At 50.6% G+C, this 18,429-nt stretch overlaps 1 protein-coding gene across 6 annotated transcripts in view; it reads left to right on the top strand.

The window, feature by feature from the left end:
• Positions 1-18,005, top strand: part of RUNX1 (RUNX family transcription factor 1) — a 178,419-nt gene extending 160,414 nt beyond the window's left edge. For 4 of the 6 annotated variants that reach the window (XM_036383532.2, XM_036383564.2, XM_036383553.2 and 1 more), the window contains 2 exons: positions 11,025-11,186; positions 12,034-18,005. In XM_036383532.2, the coding sequence (XP_036239425.1) occupies positions 11,025-11,186; positions 12,034-12,527 (656 nt within the window). In that variant the 3' untranslated portion in view covers positions 12,528-18,005. Of the gene's footprint in view, positions 1-10,997; positions 11,187-12,033 lie in introns of all 6 variants that reach the window. The other 2 variants (XM_036383542.2, XM_036383572.2) reach the window with 2 other exon arrangements.
• Positions 18,006-18,429: the final 424 nt, after the last annotated feature.

The raw sequence follows: 18,429 nt of genomic DNA on the forward strand, positions 1-18,429 counted from the left end.
TCGTTTGGAAGGTTTGTGCTCGAGGCTGATGTTTGGCTGCTTAACCTCGGGAGGTGATGCCTCAGCGGGGAGAAAATTCCCTCATTCCCCCATCCCAAAGGTTTTTTAGAGGCTCCAAAACCCCTCCAGCCTTCTCAAAACTCCAGGAGCAGTGAAATAAAACGAAAGCAAACACTGAGGCTGGGAGGTGCCCGCCTAAGATCCCTCACCCAGGGAATGGCCGGGGATTTGGGAGCCTCTCCCACCCCGCGTCTGTCACCGTCACTGCCAGCCAGGAGGGCTCCTGCCACCTGTCAGCAGCCCCACAGGGGCTTCGGGGACAGCAGGGACGGAGCTCCTCTCCTGAAAATTCCCCTGGAAAGGAGAAACCCTTGGCAAAGCCTCCCTGCGGAGCCCGGGGGTGGCTCCGCGCTGTGCCCCCGGTGCCACAGGCTGGGGGACCGAAGCCGCGGGGGCAAAAAGGAGCCGCTGGTGGAATTTTACAGTTGGCTCGGTAATTTTCCAGCCCCGAGAATGCCAGCCTTGTGCGGCCGCTGCCCTGCCCGGGATGGACTTTTGGAAAGTCCCCCTTATTTATGCTAATGACTAATTGCTTCAGCTGCCGGCAATGCCACACCTCGCTCACTGTGCTGGGATTTGCTGCGTCCCCAGGGAGGCAGCGAGAGGGCGATTGAGTCATTTTGGATGCCTGGCTTCTGAGGGAGAGGAGCTCCGAGTCATTCCACATCATTTCCCGATTTTTTTGTGCTTCCCACTGCTCCACCTGGAGCTGCTGGAGCGGGGAAAGGAGCGGGAAGAGAGGCAGAGACAGAAACGAGGTGATGGCAAAAGCAGGGGAGGAGGAAAGGACAAGCTGGAATTTTTATTTTTTTTTTTAGGGCAGCTTTTGGCATCTTTCTGCCGAGCTCAAAAGTACACGGAGTATTTCTGTGCTCACAGGTCATTTCCTGGATTGGGCAAGACACCTCTGTGAATGAACAAGCCCAGTCAAGAGTGTTCCTTGCCTCACACTCCGAGGGAAGAAGGCAAAGTGACACCAGAAAAAAAAAAAAAAAGTTTCCCTTTGGAAAGATTAGCAAATGTAATGCAGATTAGATGTACAGATTTATATTTTATATATTATATATTTTAATGTATTATATATTTTAATGTATTATATATTTTAATATATTATATATTTTTTATATTTTATTAGATTTATTAGACACCAAGGAAAGGGGAAAGGGGACAAATGCCGGCCCCAGAAAAGCCTTTAGGGCAATTCAGGAGCCGGCTCTTCTCTCGTGTGCCCCCAGGGTGGCACCCCCGGGCTGTTCCCAGTTCCCACCCAGCCCGTGCCCGCTCCAGGCCGGATCTGCGGAGCCGCTTTTGGGCTTTGCTGCGTGTGAGTGACAGGAATTTGTGCAGCTGGCGAGAGAAAAGCCTGGCAGCGGCGGCAGCGGCGATTTCGCCACTGCTGTGGCCGTGCCGGGATGGGGTGGGGGATTTTATGGGACGGAAATAGCGGGTGATGATGAAGGGTTCAGAGCTCGGGGCTGCCCGCGCCGCCTCTGCCCGTCCTGGCTGGGCAGAAATCACCTGGAGGAGGGGTCTGGGGCAGGGAACCACAGGGGGAGAGGGCAGGGGTGGTTTAAGAGGCAGGAAGAGAGGGGGGTGAAGGGAATAAGAGGAGAATGAAGGTGGGAATGAGAAGAGGTTGAAGGTGGCAGTGAGAGTGAATGAGGTAATAAGAGGAGGATGAAGGTGGGAATGAGAGGGGGATGAAGATAGCAGTGAAAGGAGGATGAAGGCAGTGAGAGAATGAGGGAATGAGAGGAGGATGAAGTGGCAGTGAGAGGAGGATGAAGGGAATCAGAGGAGGATGAAGGTGGGAATGAGAGGAGAATGAAGGTGGGAATGAGAGGATGAAGGTGGCAGTGAGAGGAGGATGAAGGGAATGAGAGGAGAATGAAAGGAATGAAAGAGGGATGAAAGGAGGATGAAGGCAGCAGTAAGAGGGAGATGAAGGTGGCAGTGAGGGGGGATGAAGGGAGTGAGAGAAGGATGAAGGCGACAGTGAGATGAGGATGAAGATGGGAGCAAGAAAATGAAGGAGGCAGTGAGAGGGAGATGAAGGCGGCAGTGAGAGGGAGATGAAGGCGGCAGTGAGAGGGAGATGAAGGCAATGAGAGGGGATGAAGGCAGCAGTGAGAGGGGGATGAAGGGAATGAGAGGGGATGAAGGCAGCAGTGAGAGGGGGATGAAGGCAATGAGAGGGGATGAAGGCAGCAGTGAGAGGGGGATGAAGGCAATGAGAGGGGATGAAGGCAGCAGTCAGACCCGTTCCAGGGTGTACCTGCTCCCCGCCCGCTCCACAGCCTGACTCCCACCCTGCCGCTGCTGCTGCCCGCAGCTGCCGGGACCGCGGGATCCCGCCGGGATCTGGGAGCGGGAGCAGCAGCAGCAGGAGCAGCAGCAGTGTGTGACCTGTGGGTGATAAAAGCAAGAGCAGGCACCCAGTGCTAAAGTGATTTCAGCTTTTATTATAATAAAAGAAAGGCCTAAAGCGTGAGGGCCCGCGGGCCGAGCAGGAGTGTTCCCTCGAGGATGGAGCAGCGCCGGCGCTGGGACTGCTCAGCAGCGATGGCCCCGATGTCCCAGGTGGAGCTGCACAGCTTCCCTGGGTCAGAAGCCCCTTTTTATCCTGTTCTTAGTCCCTTTGGATTGGTCTCTTTTTGGATCCTTCATTTGCATGAAGGTTTTAGGCCTTGATTGGACATTACAGCTCTGTCCAGGCTGGCTCTGGCTCGTGGTGCACTTTACTGAGGTGTGTTATGGTACCTTGAGTACCTTATTTCTTATAACTACCCTTTAACCCCTTTTACAGTAACCAAACTAACAGTACATGTTAAAAATGAGACCAGGCTCCCGGTACTTAAGTGATTTCAGCGTTTATTACAATAAAAGAAAGGCCTGAAGCCAGCGGCCCCGGGCTGAGCAGGAGCGTTCCCTCGAGGATGCTGCAAGGCCTGTAGTGATGTCCCAGGTGGAGCTGCACAGCTTCCCTGGGTCAGAAGCCCCTTTTTATCCTGTTCTTAGTCCCTTTGGATTGGTCTCTTTTTGGATCCTTCATTTGCATGAAGGTTTAAGGTGATTTAATTGATTGGCCATTACAGTTCTGTAAGGGCTGGCTCTGGTGCACTTTACTGAGGTGTGTGATGGTACCTCGAGTACTTTATTTCCTATAACTACCTTTTAACCCCTTTTACAATATAATAACCAACTAACAGTACGTGCTTAACAATCTATCAGCTATTTTACAACAGTTTCTAACCTATTTTTGACACGGGGACACACAGAGCTCTCCCCATGCTCCAGAACCACAGCAGGGCTCAGCCACATCCACACCTCCCTGACAGCCCCTGGTGCCCCAGGATCTGTCACCTGCTTTGGGTTTGGAGCTTTTAACGAGGCATTTTCTGGTCAGGATACAAAGATCTTGTGGGGGTTTCCCTTTAGGCAGCGTGGTGTGGTTGGTTTGTTTGTTACATTGAAATAGGGAGGGGGTTTTTGCTGTGGCCTCAAGTTAAAATCTGACCTGGGGTTTATGAATCACCCACTGAAAATTGCTGATTTGTGGCTTCCTAGGGCTGGCAGGATAACAATGTTTTTGGAGGGATCCTTTCATTTTTCCAAGAGAAGTTGAGGCTGCCCCTGGATCCCTGGCAGTGCCCAAGGCCAGGTTGGACACTGGGGCTGGAGCAGCCTGGGACAGTGGGAGGTGTCCCTGCCATGGCAGGGGTGGCACTGGGTGGGCTTTGAGGTCCCTCCCAACCCGAACCAGTCTGGGATTCTGGGATTCCATGAGGTGTGCTTTACATTGTGCTCCCTCCAAAACAGAATTACGTGGAATTACCATCCCAGGACTTTCTGCTTCTATGTCCCAGAGATTTCTGCATCCTCTGTGCTTTGGGGCAGTTTTCCAGTGCCCTGTGAGAGCTCAGGAGCTGTGCTGTGCTTTTGGCAGAGGCTTTCACCCTTCATCTTGAGGTGTGGAGGAAGTTCTCACAATCACAGAATGGTTTGGGAAGGAAGGGACCTTAGATCTCCTCCTTGCACCCCCTACCCTGAGCACGACACCATTCAGTGGGTCAGGTTACTCTGCATTTTGTCCTGGGCTGTCAATAACAGCTTTGGAGGCAAACTCTGCTCTGTGTCACACCCAGGAAAGGACAGGAAAGGCTCCTGTCCCTGGCAGGTGTTTGTTTGTCCCTCTTGCCCAGGCAGGGCCTGCTGAGCAGGGATGGCTCCAGGTCTGGGTGGATCCACCTGGGTGAGGGACTGGGAGGATGGGGAAGGGCCTGGAGGGACCATCCTGGAGAGGCTGAGGGGATTTGGATTGTCCAGCTGGAGGGAAGGAGACTGAGGGGAGACTCACTGGGATTGCAGTTTGTCCCAAGGGACAGCTCCAGTCTCTGCTCTGGCACAGGGACAGCACCCAGGGAAGGCTGGAGCTGGGCCTGGAGGGATTTGGGTTGGATTTTAGGGCAAGGTTCTTGCCCAGAGGGTGCTGGCACTGCCCAGGCTGCCCAGGGAATGGGCACGGCCCCGAGGCTGCCACAGCTCCAGGAGCCTTTGGCCAGCGCTGCCAGGGATGCCCAGGCTGGGCTTGCTGGGCTCTGGGCAGGGCAGGGCTGGCACTGGGGGATCCCTGGGGGTTTATTCCCACTCAGGAGATTCCATCATTCCGTGCCCCCTCCTGTGCATCCCACTCTTGGACCCTCACAGTGCCCTGAGCTGCAGGGATGCATTTTTGTGCAATTCCCGGTTGGGAACAAGCAGGAGCCATTCCCAGAGTGCTGTGAGGGCTTGGGAAGCTGCAGCTCAGGGTTTTGGGGTGCTCAGGGGGGTCCGGGGGGGGGGGGGTTCAGGGGGTCCGGGGAGCTCAGGGCGTTCTGGGGGCGGTTTAGGGGGCTCAGGGGGGTCTCAGGGGGATCCGGGGGTATTCAGGAGGGTCCGGAGGCTCAGGAGGGTTCAGGGGGCTCAGGAGGGTTTTGGGGGACTCAGGGGGATCCGGGAGGGCTCAGGGGGATTAGGGAGGTCCAGGGGAACTCAGGGGGTTTTGGGGGGTTCAGGGGGGTCCGGGGGAGGTCAGGGGGTTTTGGGGTTTTGGGAGGCTCGGGGGGGTCCGGGGGCTCGGGGGGATTTTTGGGAGGCTCAGGGGGTTTTTGGGGGGCTCAGGGGGGTCCGGGGGGTTTTTGGGGGGCTCAGGGGGGTCCGGGGGTTCCGCGGGGCCGGCGCTGCCCGGAGCGCCAGCGCCACCCAGCGGCCACAGCGCGTAACTGCACCCCGCGGGCACAGCTGGGCCGGCGAACATCTGGGAAAACATCTGGGGAAACAGCTGGGAAACAGCCGGGAAACAGCCGGGAAAGCAGCCCGAGCACCCCGCGAAGGGGAGACCCGCTCTCCTCGGTAGTTTTTTTCACCCCCGTCCCTCCCCCCAGAGCGCGCTTGGTTAAATCGTTAAAGGTTGCGCAACATCTGCACGGGTTAATTACAGCTGTTAATTACAGCTGCTGAGCGCCCGCAGAACGCGGCGATTTCGGGGCAATAAAACAAGACGAGGCACGAAAGATGATGGTTCAATAGTCGGTGCTTAATGGGGTGTGAGGCGGGAGGGAAGGGGACGGGAGAGCTCGTGACTGACTGCGCGGAGAGGTGTGAATTATTGCACCATAATTCTGGCCCTGCAGGGGCTGGCTGCAATTAATAACTGTTTTCATGTTTGAAATGTGTTTTCTCACACCATAAAAAGCAGAAATGGAAAGTAATCGCTGGTGGGAGAAGCGCTGGGAGGACTGGGCGCCGACAGCCCTGGTTATGTGTTGTTTTGAGCTGCTTTTCAGTGATTTGGGGGATCCTGTTTGGCTTGAAAACTGTGCGGACCCAAAACTCTTCGGGTTTTTTGTGTTGAAGCAGCTCTGCCTGGAAATCTCTTCACGGATATTCCCAGTTGGGAAGCAACTCCCGTTTATTTGCAGCAGATTTTCACCAGATTAACTTCAACCACTTCAGTTCCCCATGCCAAGCTACCAGCTCCTGAGCCCTCTTTATTTGGAAAGCAGGAAAGACTTTGCTCCTTTTTTTTATGGGTTCAATTCCAACCCGTTCCAGTTTAATTTTGGGAAACCTGAAAACTGAAGGAAAGCAGATATCCTCAAAATGAAATATTGTTTGAGGCCCTTGATTCAGCAGCTGGAAATGCAAACTTTGCTGGGAGCTGGGTCTGCCTCTTGGTACTGAAATTGGGCCATAAAAATGCAATTCCAGGGATGCTTTTCTCCACTTTTTATTAAAAAGAACTGGGAGGGTGGTGCCTGGGGTTATCAGCACAACCTGCTTTCATGTGTGTACATCTATAATTCACTGTATTAACATCCCTCAGTAGAGTGCAGGCCCTTAACCAGGCTGATGGCAAAAAGGGAATCTTTAAGAGCGAGTTCAGGGATTGGGAATGCAGGTACCAAGACAGAAAATTGATTGGTTGCTTGAACCTTCACTTAAGAGAGACTTAATGGGATGAGGAGATTAATAAAGGGGGTCTCTGGGGCTGCTGGCATTGCTTTAGGAACCCCAGAGGTGAAGGTAACAGGAAATGGATGGGGCAGGTCAGGGACTTCCAGGATTTTAGTGGACGTTCTTACAGAGATTTCGGTTCATGATTTGATTTTTAGTCAAGATGCAGCTTTTGTGCACTGATGTTTTTCCTTCTGGGGTGCATCGGGATGGGCATTGCCAGCAGGTCAGGGCTGATGCTGCCCCTGTGCCCAGCCCTGGGGGCACCTCTGGCTGCTGTGTCCAGCTCTGGCTCCTCAGCACAGCAGGGCCAGGAGCTCCTGGAGCTGAGCAAGGGCCTGGAGCAGCTCCGTGCCCAAGAAAGGCTGAGGGAGCTGGGGCTGCTCAGCCTGGAGAGGAGCCCCAGGGAGAGAGAGGGGCCTCAGCCCTGCCTGGCCCTGGGTCTGTCCCTGGGTCTGTCCCTGTGTCTGTCCCTGGGTCTGTCCCTGTGTCTGTCCCGGTGTCTGTCCCGGTGTCTGTCCCTGTGTCTGTCCCTGTCTGTCCCTGTGTCTGTCCCTGTGTGTCCCTGTCTGTCCCAGGAGCAGGGAGGTCATTCTGTCCCTGCACTGCTGAGGGCACACCTGGAGTGCTGTGCCCAGCTCTGGCCCCTCAGCTTGGGAAGGACCTGGGGACACTGAGCACATCCAGAGGGGCCAAGGAGGCTGGAGAGGGGCTGGGAACACAAACCCTGTGAGGAAGCCCTGAGGGAGCTGGGGGTGCTCAGCCTGGAGCAAAGGAGACTCAGGGCTGCCCTCCTCACTCTGCACAGCTCCTGAAAGGGGCCTGGGCTCAGCTGGCCCTGGGCTCTTTCTCCAGCAGCACTGACACACCCAGAGCACACAGCCTCGAGCTGCACCAAGGGAAATCCAGGTTGGAGAGCAGGGAAAAGGTTTTTCCAGCAAGGGTGAGAAAGTTCTGGAATGGCTGCCTGGGGAGGTGGTGGAGTCCCCATGCCTGGGTGTGTTTAACAAAGCCTGGATGTGGCACTGGGTGCCAGGGTTCAGTTGAGGGGTTGGGGCTGGGCTGGACTCGATGGCCTTGAAGGTCTCTTCCAACCCAGGGATTCTGGGAATTCTGGGAATTCTGGCTGTCCCTGGCTGTCCCTGTGTCTGTCCCTGTGTCTGTCCCTGTGTGCAGAGGTCAGAGCAGGCCCAGGCTCTGCTCCAGGCCCAGCAATGGCCCCAGAGCCACGGGCAGGGCCTGAGCCCAGCAATTCCCCTGCACAGGAGGCACAACTTCTGCCCTGGGCAGGGACCGAGCTGGAGCAGAGCCCAGAGAGGGGCTGGAGTCTCCTCCCTGGGACATTCCAGAATATAATCCCACAATCCCTGGGCTCTGGGGGGACCCAGAGGTGGCACCGGTGACCCCCAGGGTCCCTCCAACCTCGCCCATCCCGGGGTGCTCATTTCAGTGGCACGGAAAGAAGGGAACCAGGTTTTAATCCACTCTTCTCGCCATGTTCCGTAAATCTGTGACAAAATCCTGCTTCCTCCATCTTGTCATGCACCTTCTTACTGGTGTCCATGGGAATCTGGGACTTTGGAGTACTGGGGTTCTGGGATTGTGGAATTCTGGGATTCTGGAGTACTGGGATTCTGGAGTACTGGGATTCTGGGGTACTGGGAGTCTGAGATTCCAGGATTCTGGGATTCTGGTGTTCTGGGATTCCGACTTGGGATTCTGAAATTCTAGGATTCTTGGATTCCGGGATTCTGGAACTCTGTGGTTCTGAGACTCCAGGATTCTGGGATTCCAGGATTCTGGGATTCTGAGACTCCAGGATTCTGGAATTCTGAGATTCTGGGATCCCAGGATTCTGGAATTCTGGGATTCTGAGAGTCCAGGATTCCGGAATTCTGGGATTCCAAGATTTCAGGATTCTGGGATTCTGAGAGTCCAGGATTCTGGAATTCTGGGATTCTGAGATTCCAGGATTCTGGAATTCTGCGATTCTGGGATCTTCCAGGATTCTGAAATTCTGAGATTCCAGGCTTCTGGGATTCTGAGATTCTGGGACTCCAGGATTTTGGATTTCTGGGATTCTGGAATTCTGGGGTTCCAGGATTCTGGAATTCTGGGATTCTGGAATTCTGAGATTCTGGGATCCCAGAATTCTGGGATTCCGAGATTCCAGGATTCTAGAATTCTAGAATTCAAGGATTCTGAAATTCTGGGATTCCAACTTGGGATTCTGAGATTCTGAGATTCTGCGATTCTTGGATTCTAGGGTTCCGGGGTTCTGGAATTCTGGTGTTCTGGGATTCTGGGATTCCAGGATTCTGAGATTCTGGGATTCCGAGATTCTGGGATTCCAGGATTCTGGGGTTCTGGAATTCTGAGATTCCAGGATTCTAGAATTCTGGGATTCTGGTGTTCTGGGATTCCAGGATTCTAGAATTCTGGGATTCCAGGATTCCGGGATTTTGGGATTGCAGCCTTCTGGAATTCTGGAATTCTGGGATTCCGGGGTGCAGCTGAGCAGAGCCCTCGAAAAGGGGGTGACAGAGGGAGCTGTGGCAGACCACAGCCAGGGCTCCTGGGCAGGACTGGACAAGGCACTTTCCGTGCCCTGCCTGGAATTCCCTATTGGAATTCTGCTCCTGGGATTCCAGCACTTGGGAGAGGTCCTGAAATCCACGGAGTGCCTGCTGAAATTCAGGAGCTGTGGCTGCATGACCCCCATTTCAGAACCGAGAGCTGCAGTGTCAGCCCAGGCTTGGCTCACTCTGGGGACGCTTTGGGGTGTTTGTTTTAACGCCACCCCCGGAGATTGGATTCCCTCCTGTCCCTCCCTGTGCCCTTGAATCAACTCTGACCATAAATTAACAACCAGGTGATGCTGCAATCCACAACACGACAGCTTTTGTGCTCTTCTTGTTCCTCCTAAAGCCCATTTGATGCGGTTGGATGTTGCTTTTTTACCAACATGAGACAACTGATTTTATTTTGAAGGATGGCTGCTTGAAAAAAAAATATATATAAATAATATCTGGATTTGAACCTGTTACTCGGCAGAAAAATCCAACTTCAATCTGCAGCTTCAGCAGTGGCTTTTGAGAAGCTGGGGGTTTTGGATAAATCCTGCCTTGTAAACAGATGGAACAAACAAAATGTAAAACTCATCTCCTTAAAGAACAACAAAAGAATATTTTCCAGATGGCCTTTCTGATGGGAGATCAAAGTCTTCATCTCAGACTTGGGAAATTTCCCTTCCTTGCTGGTATCAGTTTTATCTGCATGCAGATCATCCAGCATTTGGTTTTCTTTCACCGAAGGCATTTGTCTTAAAGGAGCTGCAGGAGGATGCTCTTAAAGCTGAAGAAAATAGAAAAGATTTTACTAAAAATAGGGGGGGAATTTTGGGTGGGTAAAGGGGAGAGGAAAGTCTTTGATTCCTTTGATTTATACAAAAATGAGATCTTTCAAAATCTCAGCTTCACCTGCGAAATGAAACAAGCAGGAAAGAGTTGAGGCAACTGATTTGGACCAACTCCTTTTTGGGCTCCTCTGATTCCAAACCTCATCCCAAGGAGTCCTGTGGGCAGAAAAGAATCCCTTGGTGGTTTTATAGATTCTGCATCCCCCAGGAACTGCAGTGACAAGGGCACAGGGAATGGCTGCCAGTGCCAGAGGGCAGGGCTGGATGGGATCTTGGCAATGAGGAATTGTTCCCTGGCAGGGTGGGCAGGGCTGGGATGGAATTCCATCCCTGGATCCCTGGCAGTGCCCAAGGCCAGGCTGGACACTGGGGCTGGAGCAGCCTGGGACAGTGGGAGGTGTCCCTGCCATGGCAGGGCTGGCACTGGGTGGGCTCTGAGGTCTCCTTGATGCCCTGCATGACAATTTTTGGCTGAAAGAGCTGTGGACACACAGCTCCAAAGACTGAGGAGGAGTTTTCCCCTTGGAAATTTTAATCTGGTTTTCCCTCTCTTCTTCTCTGGTGTTGGGGCTGGGTTGGACTCGATGATCTTAAAGGTCTGCTCCAACCCAGTGATTCTGTGTGCAATTTTGTGTGTAATTTTTCCTGCCTGTTATTAATGGGAAACAGCAAAAAAGCTTTGCAAGGAAAAAAATTGAAATTAAATGAAATAATAAAATAAAATAATAAAAATAATAAAATTTTAAATAATTAAATATTTAATAAATTTAAATAAATTTAACATTTAATAAATATTTAAAATATTAAAATAAAAATAAAAAGATAAAACAATATTAAATGAAATGAAATGAAATAAAATAATAAGATAAAATAAAATAAAATAAAATAATAAACCAAAATGAAATAAAATAAAATAATAAAATAATATAAAAATTAAAATAAAATAAAATAAAATAAAATAAAATAAAATAAAACAAAATAAAATAAAACAAAATAAAACAAAATAAAATAATGTTATAGAAAGCAACCATGGGTGTGTTTGTGCTTGCAGACTCCCGGCAGGTGCAGCCCTCGCCACCCTGGTCCTATGACCAGTCCTACCAGTACCTGGGCTCCATGGCCACGCCCGCCGTGCACCCGGCCACGCCCATCTCACCTGGCCGGGCCGGCGGCATCACCTCGCTCACGGCCGAGCTCTCCAGCCGCCTCTCGGGTAAGGAGCCGCCCCCGGGACAAAGGGACACAGGGACACTCCCCGCGGGAAAAATGCTGGCCCTGTCCCCACCCCTGCTGCCTCCAAGCCAAGGGAATGCTTCCCTGGTGACAAACGGGTGGCCCTGTCCCTAACCCTGACTCTCCATCACAAAGGGATGTTCTCCAGTGGCAAACTTCTGGCCCTGTCCCCACCCCTGCTGCCCTCATGCCAAGGGGACCTTCCCCAGTGGCAAACTGGTGACCCTGTCCCCGACCCTTGGGCTCTCCATGATAAAGAGACACTTCCCTGGTGACAAACTGGTGCCCAGGTGCTGCCCCAGCCCTTCAGGGGCTCTCTGGCAAAGCTCGTTCTGAGGTTCTGGGGGATTTGTGGGAAGAGCAGAGAAACAGAATTTTAATAAATAGAGAATTTTAACAAATGAGCTGTGTTGTGATAAACCAATCCCAGATAGGGCTGGGAAAGATCTCAAAGGTCATCAAGTCCCAACAGTGCCCCATCCCCACCTTGTCCCCAGCCCAGAGCACTGAGTGCCACCTCCAGCCCTTCCCTGGTCACCTCCATCCCCTCCCTGGGCAGCTCTTCCCAAGGCCTGAGCACCCTTTCCAGGGGGAAATTCCATCTGATGTCCAACCTGAATCAGGAAAGGGAGCTCAGGCCTTGGCAGGGGCTGCCCAGGGAGCTTTGCAGTGCCCAGCCCTGGCGGTGCCCAAGGCGTGGACGTGGCACTCAGTTCAACAAGCTGGGCACGGGGCACAGCTGGGCCTGGATGATCTCAGAGGTTCCTCCTTACCTCATGAATTCTGGTGATCCCATAACCTTCCCCTCCCTCCCTTCCCCTCCCCAGGAGCGTCCGAGCTGACGGCGTTCAGCGACCCCCGGGTGGGCATCGAGCGCTCCTTCCCGGCGCTGCCGTCCATCTCCGACCCGCGCATGCACTACCCGGGCGCCTTCACCTACACGCCCACGCCCGTCAGCTCCGCCATCGGCATCGGCATGTCGGCCATGTCCACGGCCTCCAGGTACCACACGTACCTCCCGCCGCCCTACCCCGGCTCCTCCCAGGCTCAGGGCGGCCCCTTCCAGACCAGCTCCCCCTCGTACCACCTGTACTACGGCACCTCGGCCGGCTCCTACCAGTTCTCCATGATCTCGGGCGGGGAGCGCTCGCCGCCGCGCATCCACCCGCCCTGCACCAACGCCTCCACGGGCTCCGCGCTGCTCAACCCCAGCCTGCCCAACCAGAGCGACGTGGTGGAGGCCGAAGGCAGCCACAGCAACTCGCCCACCAACATGGCCAGCACGGCCAGGCTGGAGGAGGCCGTGTGGAGGCCCTACTGAGGATGAGGAGGTCAGGAAGGAGCTCGAGGGTCAGGACTTAACGCACTTCCCGTTGCCCGGCGCCTGGAGGGATCCCAGAAACTTCCCTGCGGGCCCTGCCGCGTTCATCCACGAGTTTCAGGAGCAAACCCTTGGGAAGTCAGCGCTCCCAGGGGTGGTGGCTCTCATTGCCAGGCCCTGGCAAAGGCTTCCCGGCAGGAGAACGAGCTTCTGGGAAGGAGGAGGCCCCAGTTGGTGGTGCAGCGGTAGCGAGGGTGGGTAAGAGGGTATCCAGCCTGATTCCAGGCCTGTGGCTTCCCAACGTGCCTGGGCTTGAAGGTCTCCACAGCCCTAAAAGAGAGTTTCGGTTCACTTCTATTTTTAAGACTTAAAACCTTAAAAAAAAAAAAAAACAAAAAAACAAAAATAAATCTTAGTGAGTTTACTGCATCTTAGGGACATCTTAAGTGTAAGGAAGTATAGGAAGATTCCCAGAGGGAAACTGTGAACGCTTCTGTTTTTGCAATGCTGTGAATGAGAGGTTTTATATGTTGGACTTCATTCTTTCTTTTCTTTGTTTTGTTTGTATATTCCAAAGAATATGGATTTTTTTATTACTGGGTTTTTTTTTTTTTGTTTTGTTTTGTTTTGGGGTTAGGTTTTTTGGTGTTTTTTGGTTTTGTTTTGTTTTCTTTTTTAGGATGCAGCTCATCCTGCTTTGCATCTAATTTGTTTTATTTCTCTTGGCACCTTATAAATTGCAAAAAAAAAAAGATTTTGCTCTTTTTTGTTTTAATCATGCTTGCTTCTTTCTTGCTTTGTCAACTGAAAGAATCAGCCCCTTTTTCAATGAGTTAATTTAACTTTTTATCTCTTGGACTTTTTTTTCTTTTTAACACAACGGCTACAGCCTTGGGTCATTTTCAACTACTGTATTTCTTTGATGAGTTGATTGATATTTATGCCTGATATTTAGTCTTTTCTTATTTGTTGATACTATTATTATTTAAATATGCCTATATTAAAAAAAAATATCAGCAATTGCCTTTTTTTGGTAGCAGCCAAAGTCAAATTTCTCACATTGAAAAAGGCTGGAATAACGATGGGCAAAAGTGACCTCTGAATTCCCTAAAAATATTGTTTACAATTATCTTGCTCTCATTTTACTCAGCTTAGGTCCTCAAAGGCATTGAGGTGCCCAGTTCCTGCGGGAAGGCACCAAAATCCCTGGGAATTTCTGTACTTTTCCAAGTGGTGGAGTCATCTCTCCCTCCTCCTACTTTGTCACCAGTGGTGGCCCTCAGGATCAGGAATCAGGACATAGATACTTCCTGAGGCAAATTCAATATTCCCTAATTAAATACCTGCCCACTGCAGGGACAGGACACAGGGAATGGCTCCCAGTGCCAGAGGGCAGGGCTGGATGGGAACTGGGAATTCAGAATTGTTCCCTGGGAGGGTGGGCAGCCCTGGAATAGAATTCCCAGAGCAGCTGTGGCTGCCCCTGGATCCTGGAAGTGTCCAAGGCCAGGTTGGAGCAGCCTGGGACAGTGGAAGAGGTCCCTGCCCATGGCAATTTTGGTGGATGAGCTTTAAGATCCCTCCCAACCCAAAGCATTTCCTGGTTCTGTGATTCCCAGGGCAAGGGGGAAGTCCTGGCTCTGATGGAATCTGGGTGAGATTTGCTGCCAGGATCCCTGTGCGGCACAAAAGCCACATTCCACTCTGCTGGCGAACACATCCCTCCCTGGAAAGCTCCAGAAAAGCCAGGGCCAGGACAACCCTTCCTTTTGCATCTTCTGGGAGAAGAGGAGGGGTGTTTAAAGCTGGTGTGGCCAATGTTGTGCCCTGTAGTAAATCTACAAGGGTTTTACCAGGAGCAGGATCAGGAGACGTCACGGCTGCCCATCGCCCCAGCACAAACATATCAGATGTCACTGTAATGCTTTTGGCACTATTTTATTGAGGGTTTGCTCTGAATGCAGCTCTTGTACTACTCCTGAACTCCAAACTGCTGATGTTGACACGTGTGAGTCCCAAATGAGCTGATTATTATTTAATGTACCTCTCAAACCAGAGAAACAATTGCAGGTCAACTCAAGAGAGTATTTGAAAGCAGGACTTCAGATCAGTGTTTGATGTTTAAAAAAAAAAAAAAAAGTTAAAAGGATTCAAATTAAAAAGATCCTTGGCTGCAGGCAGCAAAACAGCTGGACTTATTTAAAACCATTTGTTTTTCAAGGTTTCTCTTTTTTTATATATATATATATGATTTTGCTTCTTTGTTTGAGTTGGATGCAGTAGCACTTTGGTATTGAAAAGAATCGAAGAATTTTCACTGTCAATGAGGTTTTTGTGCAGAAAATAGGGAGTGTTTCAAGAGATCTCAGCAAAAGCCCAGAATGTTTCTGTTAAAACACATGGCCTTGTGCTTTTCATTTAATGAAATATCCTTTATATTTCCAGAGTTTGCTCTGAAAAAAAAAGACAGAAAACATCCAAATTTTGTCAGAAATATATACTGAAAGTCTGGAGACCCTGCTGAATACAGAAATACAGACACCCCCACAGCTGTAGCATTTTTATAGTTGGACTCTCACTTCTTCAGTACCCTAAAATACAAGTCCCCCAGCACTGAGCAGTAGCTCTGTTGCAGAATCCATTCGGCACATTCTGTGCAATTCAAACCCTAATTTATTACAGCTCTCAATTAAAATGGTAATTGATTACAGCTCTCACATCTGCCCTGTGACTGGACCACCAAAGTTCACAAAGCTGGGAGTGGAAACACAGCAGGGAGGGAGAGGAGAGAAACTTGGAGGAGCCAGGAAGGGCCAGGTGACCTGGAGAGGGAATTTTAGCAAAAGCAGGGATTGATAGGAGGAGAGGGATGGTATTAAGATGAAGGAGTGCAGGGTTAGATGGGATATTTGGAATAAATTCATCCCTGTGAAATTTGTGAGGCCCTAGCGCAGAGTGCCCAGAGAGGTTTTGGATTCCCCATCCCTGGCAGTGCCCAAGGCCAGGTTGGACACTGGGGCTTGGAGCAGCCTGGGACAGTGGGAGGTGTCCCTGCCATGGCAGGGGTGGCACTGGGTGGGCTCTGAGGTCCTTTCCAACCCAAACCATTCCAGGATTTGATGATTCCATGAGTTCAGCCCAGTGGAAGAAGTGAGGTTGTTGTGGCCACCAAGGCAAACTCAATGTGGTCACCAGGGTGAGGTTGTTGTGGCCACCAAGGTGAGCTCAGTGTGGCCACCAGGGTGAGGTTGTTGTGGCCACCAAGGTGAGCTCAATGTGGTCACCAGGGTGAGGTTGTTGTGGCCACCACATTGCCAGGCCTGTGGGACACCATAACCTCCTTTCTGCCCCAGCCCTTTCAGCCCCCAGAATTGAAACCCACCCACCCTGGAAGTAAAAACCCAGGGATTCACAGGAACAGGGAGCTGGCAACTCTGAGACCCTAAATCGACCCTTTCCTATGTCTGTACCTCTCCTTTGTCTCCACTCATGCTAAAGGTGAGAATTTGGCTCTCCCTGATGTGAACAGGATGAGGAGATACAGAACTGGCCACCACCACTTTCCCCTGTGTTCTTATTGACACTTTTCTGGAATTTCTCAGTGTTTCCCATGTTTTTATTGCCAGCAACCAAATTTTGGAGTCCAACCTCTCTGGGTATGTCCAGCACTGCAAAGGAAAGGAAAAGCCAAGTTCATTATCCCTGGCAATTAATCTGTTTAAATAATCACTGTGGGTTTCAGTGTATTCACTCATCAAAAACCACATTTTACTCAAATATTTGGTTTTGTAGCCATCACTAAGGATGGCACAGTTTTTCAAGGCTGTTAAAATGCTCTCACATCTTTCCTCTTATATTTTAAGAGCATGTAACAGGCAGGAAAAAAAGACATTTGGATAAAACATTTCCCCCATCCCCATCTCCAAATTAGAGTGCAAAAGTATCTATTTTTATATGGCTATAATAGATATATTTATAAAATTTTGTCATCCTGGGTGCTGAATGGAATCAGAAAAATAGAATTCTTGTGCTTCTGCTCTGGAGCTGCAGTCAGCAGAGTGCTTTAGGTACCTCATCCTCCCAAAATTCAGCTCCTGGCTGTCCTTACTCTCAACTTGGGTGCTCCTTTCACAAGACGCAGCTCCTTGTCCATGTCAAACATCTTCAACGTAAATTTTGCTGGCTCTGAGGACAAATATTTCCCTCTCCAACAACATTTAAAGTCATTTAAGAGTTCCTGCTGGCTCCCAGGGCATTGCAGAGGAGCTGTAATGCAGGGAAAAGAGAGTGCAGAGAGCATCCCTGCTGGGAAGGGTTTGATTTGTACAAATTCTGCACCGGGAATGGAGAGAAATCCTCTCCTCCAAACAGCCTTTGCCAAAACATCCCAAATTTCCTGCGCTCTTCAAACATTCTCTGCTGCTTCCTGGGTGCCCTTTTCTGTGGCTGTGGTTGAAATTCAGGGAGGAGTGGATCCGTTTTCTGTCCTCAGAGCAAAACTCTGCCTTGTTTTCCTGCCTTGTTCCATTCCCCATTGGGTTTTTGTTCACCTCGCTGGGTCAGTCCCAACCACTGGGCCCTTTTCTCCTTGTCCTTCCAGGGATGCATCCCCAGAGTTACTTGTATTTATGTCTGTAAATAGATTTCCAAAGCTTCCTAGCCAAAATATTTAGTGCTTGTAATTACTCTGCATTTTTCTCTTTTTTGTTTTTTTCTGTGTTTTTAATGAACTGACCTTTGTGTTTGCTGAAATACTGTAGTGAGACTTATTTCTTTTCCAAATTAGTTATTTTTAGGCTTCAAGAAGAACTACATTTTATTCACTTTTGTAAACAGTTATAGCATGGTCTCTATCCAACATCCTTCACTTTTTTGGGGTAGGGGAGAAACAAACGTGCAAAAAAAAAAAAAATCTGTGGGTTATTTGTGGTATTTTGAGTTGGACAATCCCAGCTCTTTTTAAAACCAAAATTTCAGTGTGAGGTGGTGAGGCTGAGGAGGGACACAGCCCCATCAGAGTGGCACCAAAGGGAATTTGTTCAGCATTTTCTGGCTATGTTTACAAAACATTTTCCCTTTCACGCTGAACTTTTCCTGAAGGGGAAACCATCAGCTTGGGGATTTTTTGGAGGGGTTGATTACCAGGGACTTTTCTTCCTGGGGAGGGAGGGCGGCAGGGGGTGGCTGCTGATTTTTGGAACCAGATAGGAAAAGAGAATAGAGTAGGTTTTATTTTTCCCCCACTCCAGGAATCTCTAGATAGCACCCCGGGGTAAATTCTTGCTGTCCACAGGGATGGCTGTGTCCAGCACCACAGGAGAATTCATTACAACTACCCAGGGCAGCTGGACTGCTGCAGTAGTTCTAATGAACACTTTTCTTCCTTTTCTTTCTTTCTTTCTTTCTTTGTACCACAGTTTCCTCTGTAAATTCAATATTATAATTAGTGTGAATGACAAATAAAATGTTTGACAAGTATGTACGTGGGCCTGCTGCATTTTTTTTATCTGGGAGAAAAAAAAAAAAAAACATCCCCAGGGAAAAAGGAGCCATCAGGAGGAGGGTGCTGAGTGTGTGGCACTCACAACATCAAAAATGGGTTTCCGTAGTTTTAATTTTTTTAAAATTCTTTCTTTTTTTCTCAAAACAGTATTTTCCTGCTGTGGATTAAGCTGGTGAAAGGCCTGAAATCCAACAGGACACCAAAGCAGGAGGGAAGCTTTACAGTGAGGCTGCCCAGAGAGGCTGTGGATTCCCCTGCATCCCTGGCAGTGCCCAAGGCCGGGCTGGACACTGGGGCTGGAGCAGCCTGGGACAGTGGGAGGTGTCCCTGCCATGGCTGGGCTGGCACTGGGTGGGCTCTGAGGTCCTTTCCAACCCAAACCAGTCCAGGATTCCACAA

This window comes from Molothrus ater, chromosome 2 (genome assembly GCF_012460135.2).
Source record: "Molothrus ater isolate BHLD 08-10-18 breed brown headed cowbird chromosome 2, BPBGC_Mater_1.1, whole genome shotgun sequence".
NCBI classification, from domain to species: Eukaryota; Metazoa; Chordata; class Aves; order Passeriformes; family Icteridae; genus Molothrus; species Molothrus ater.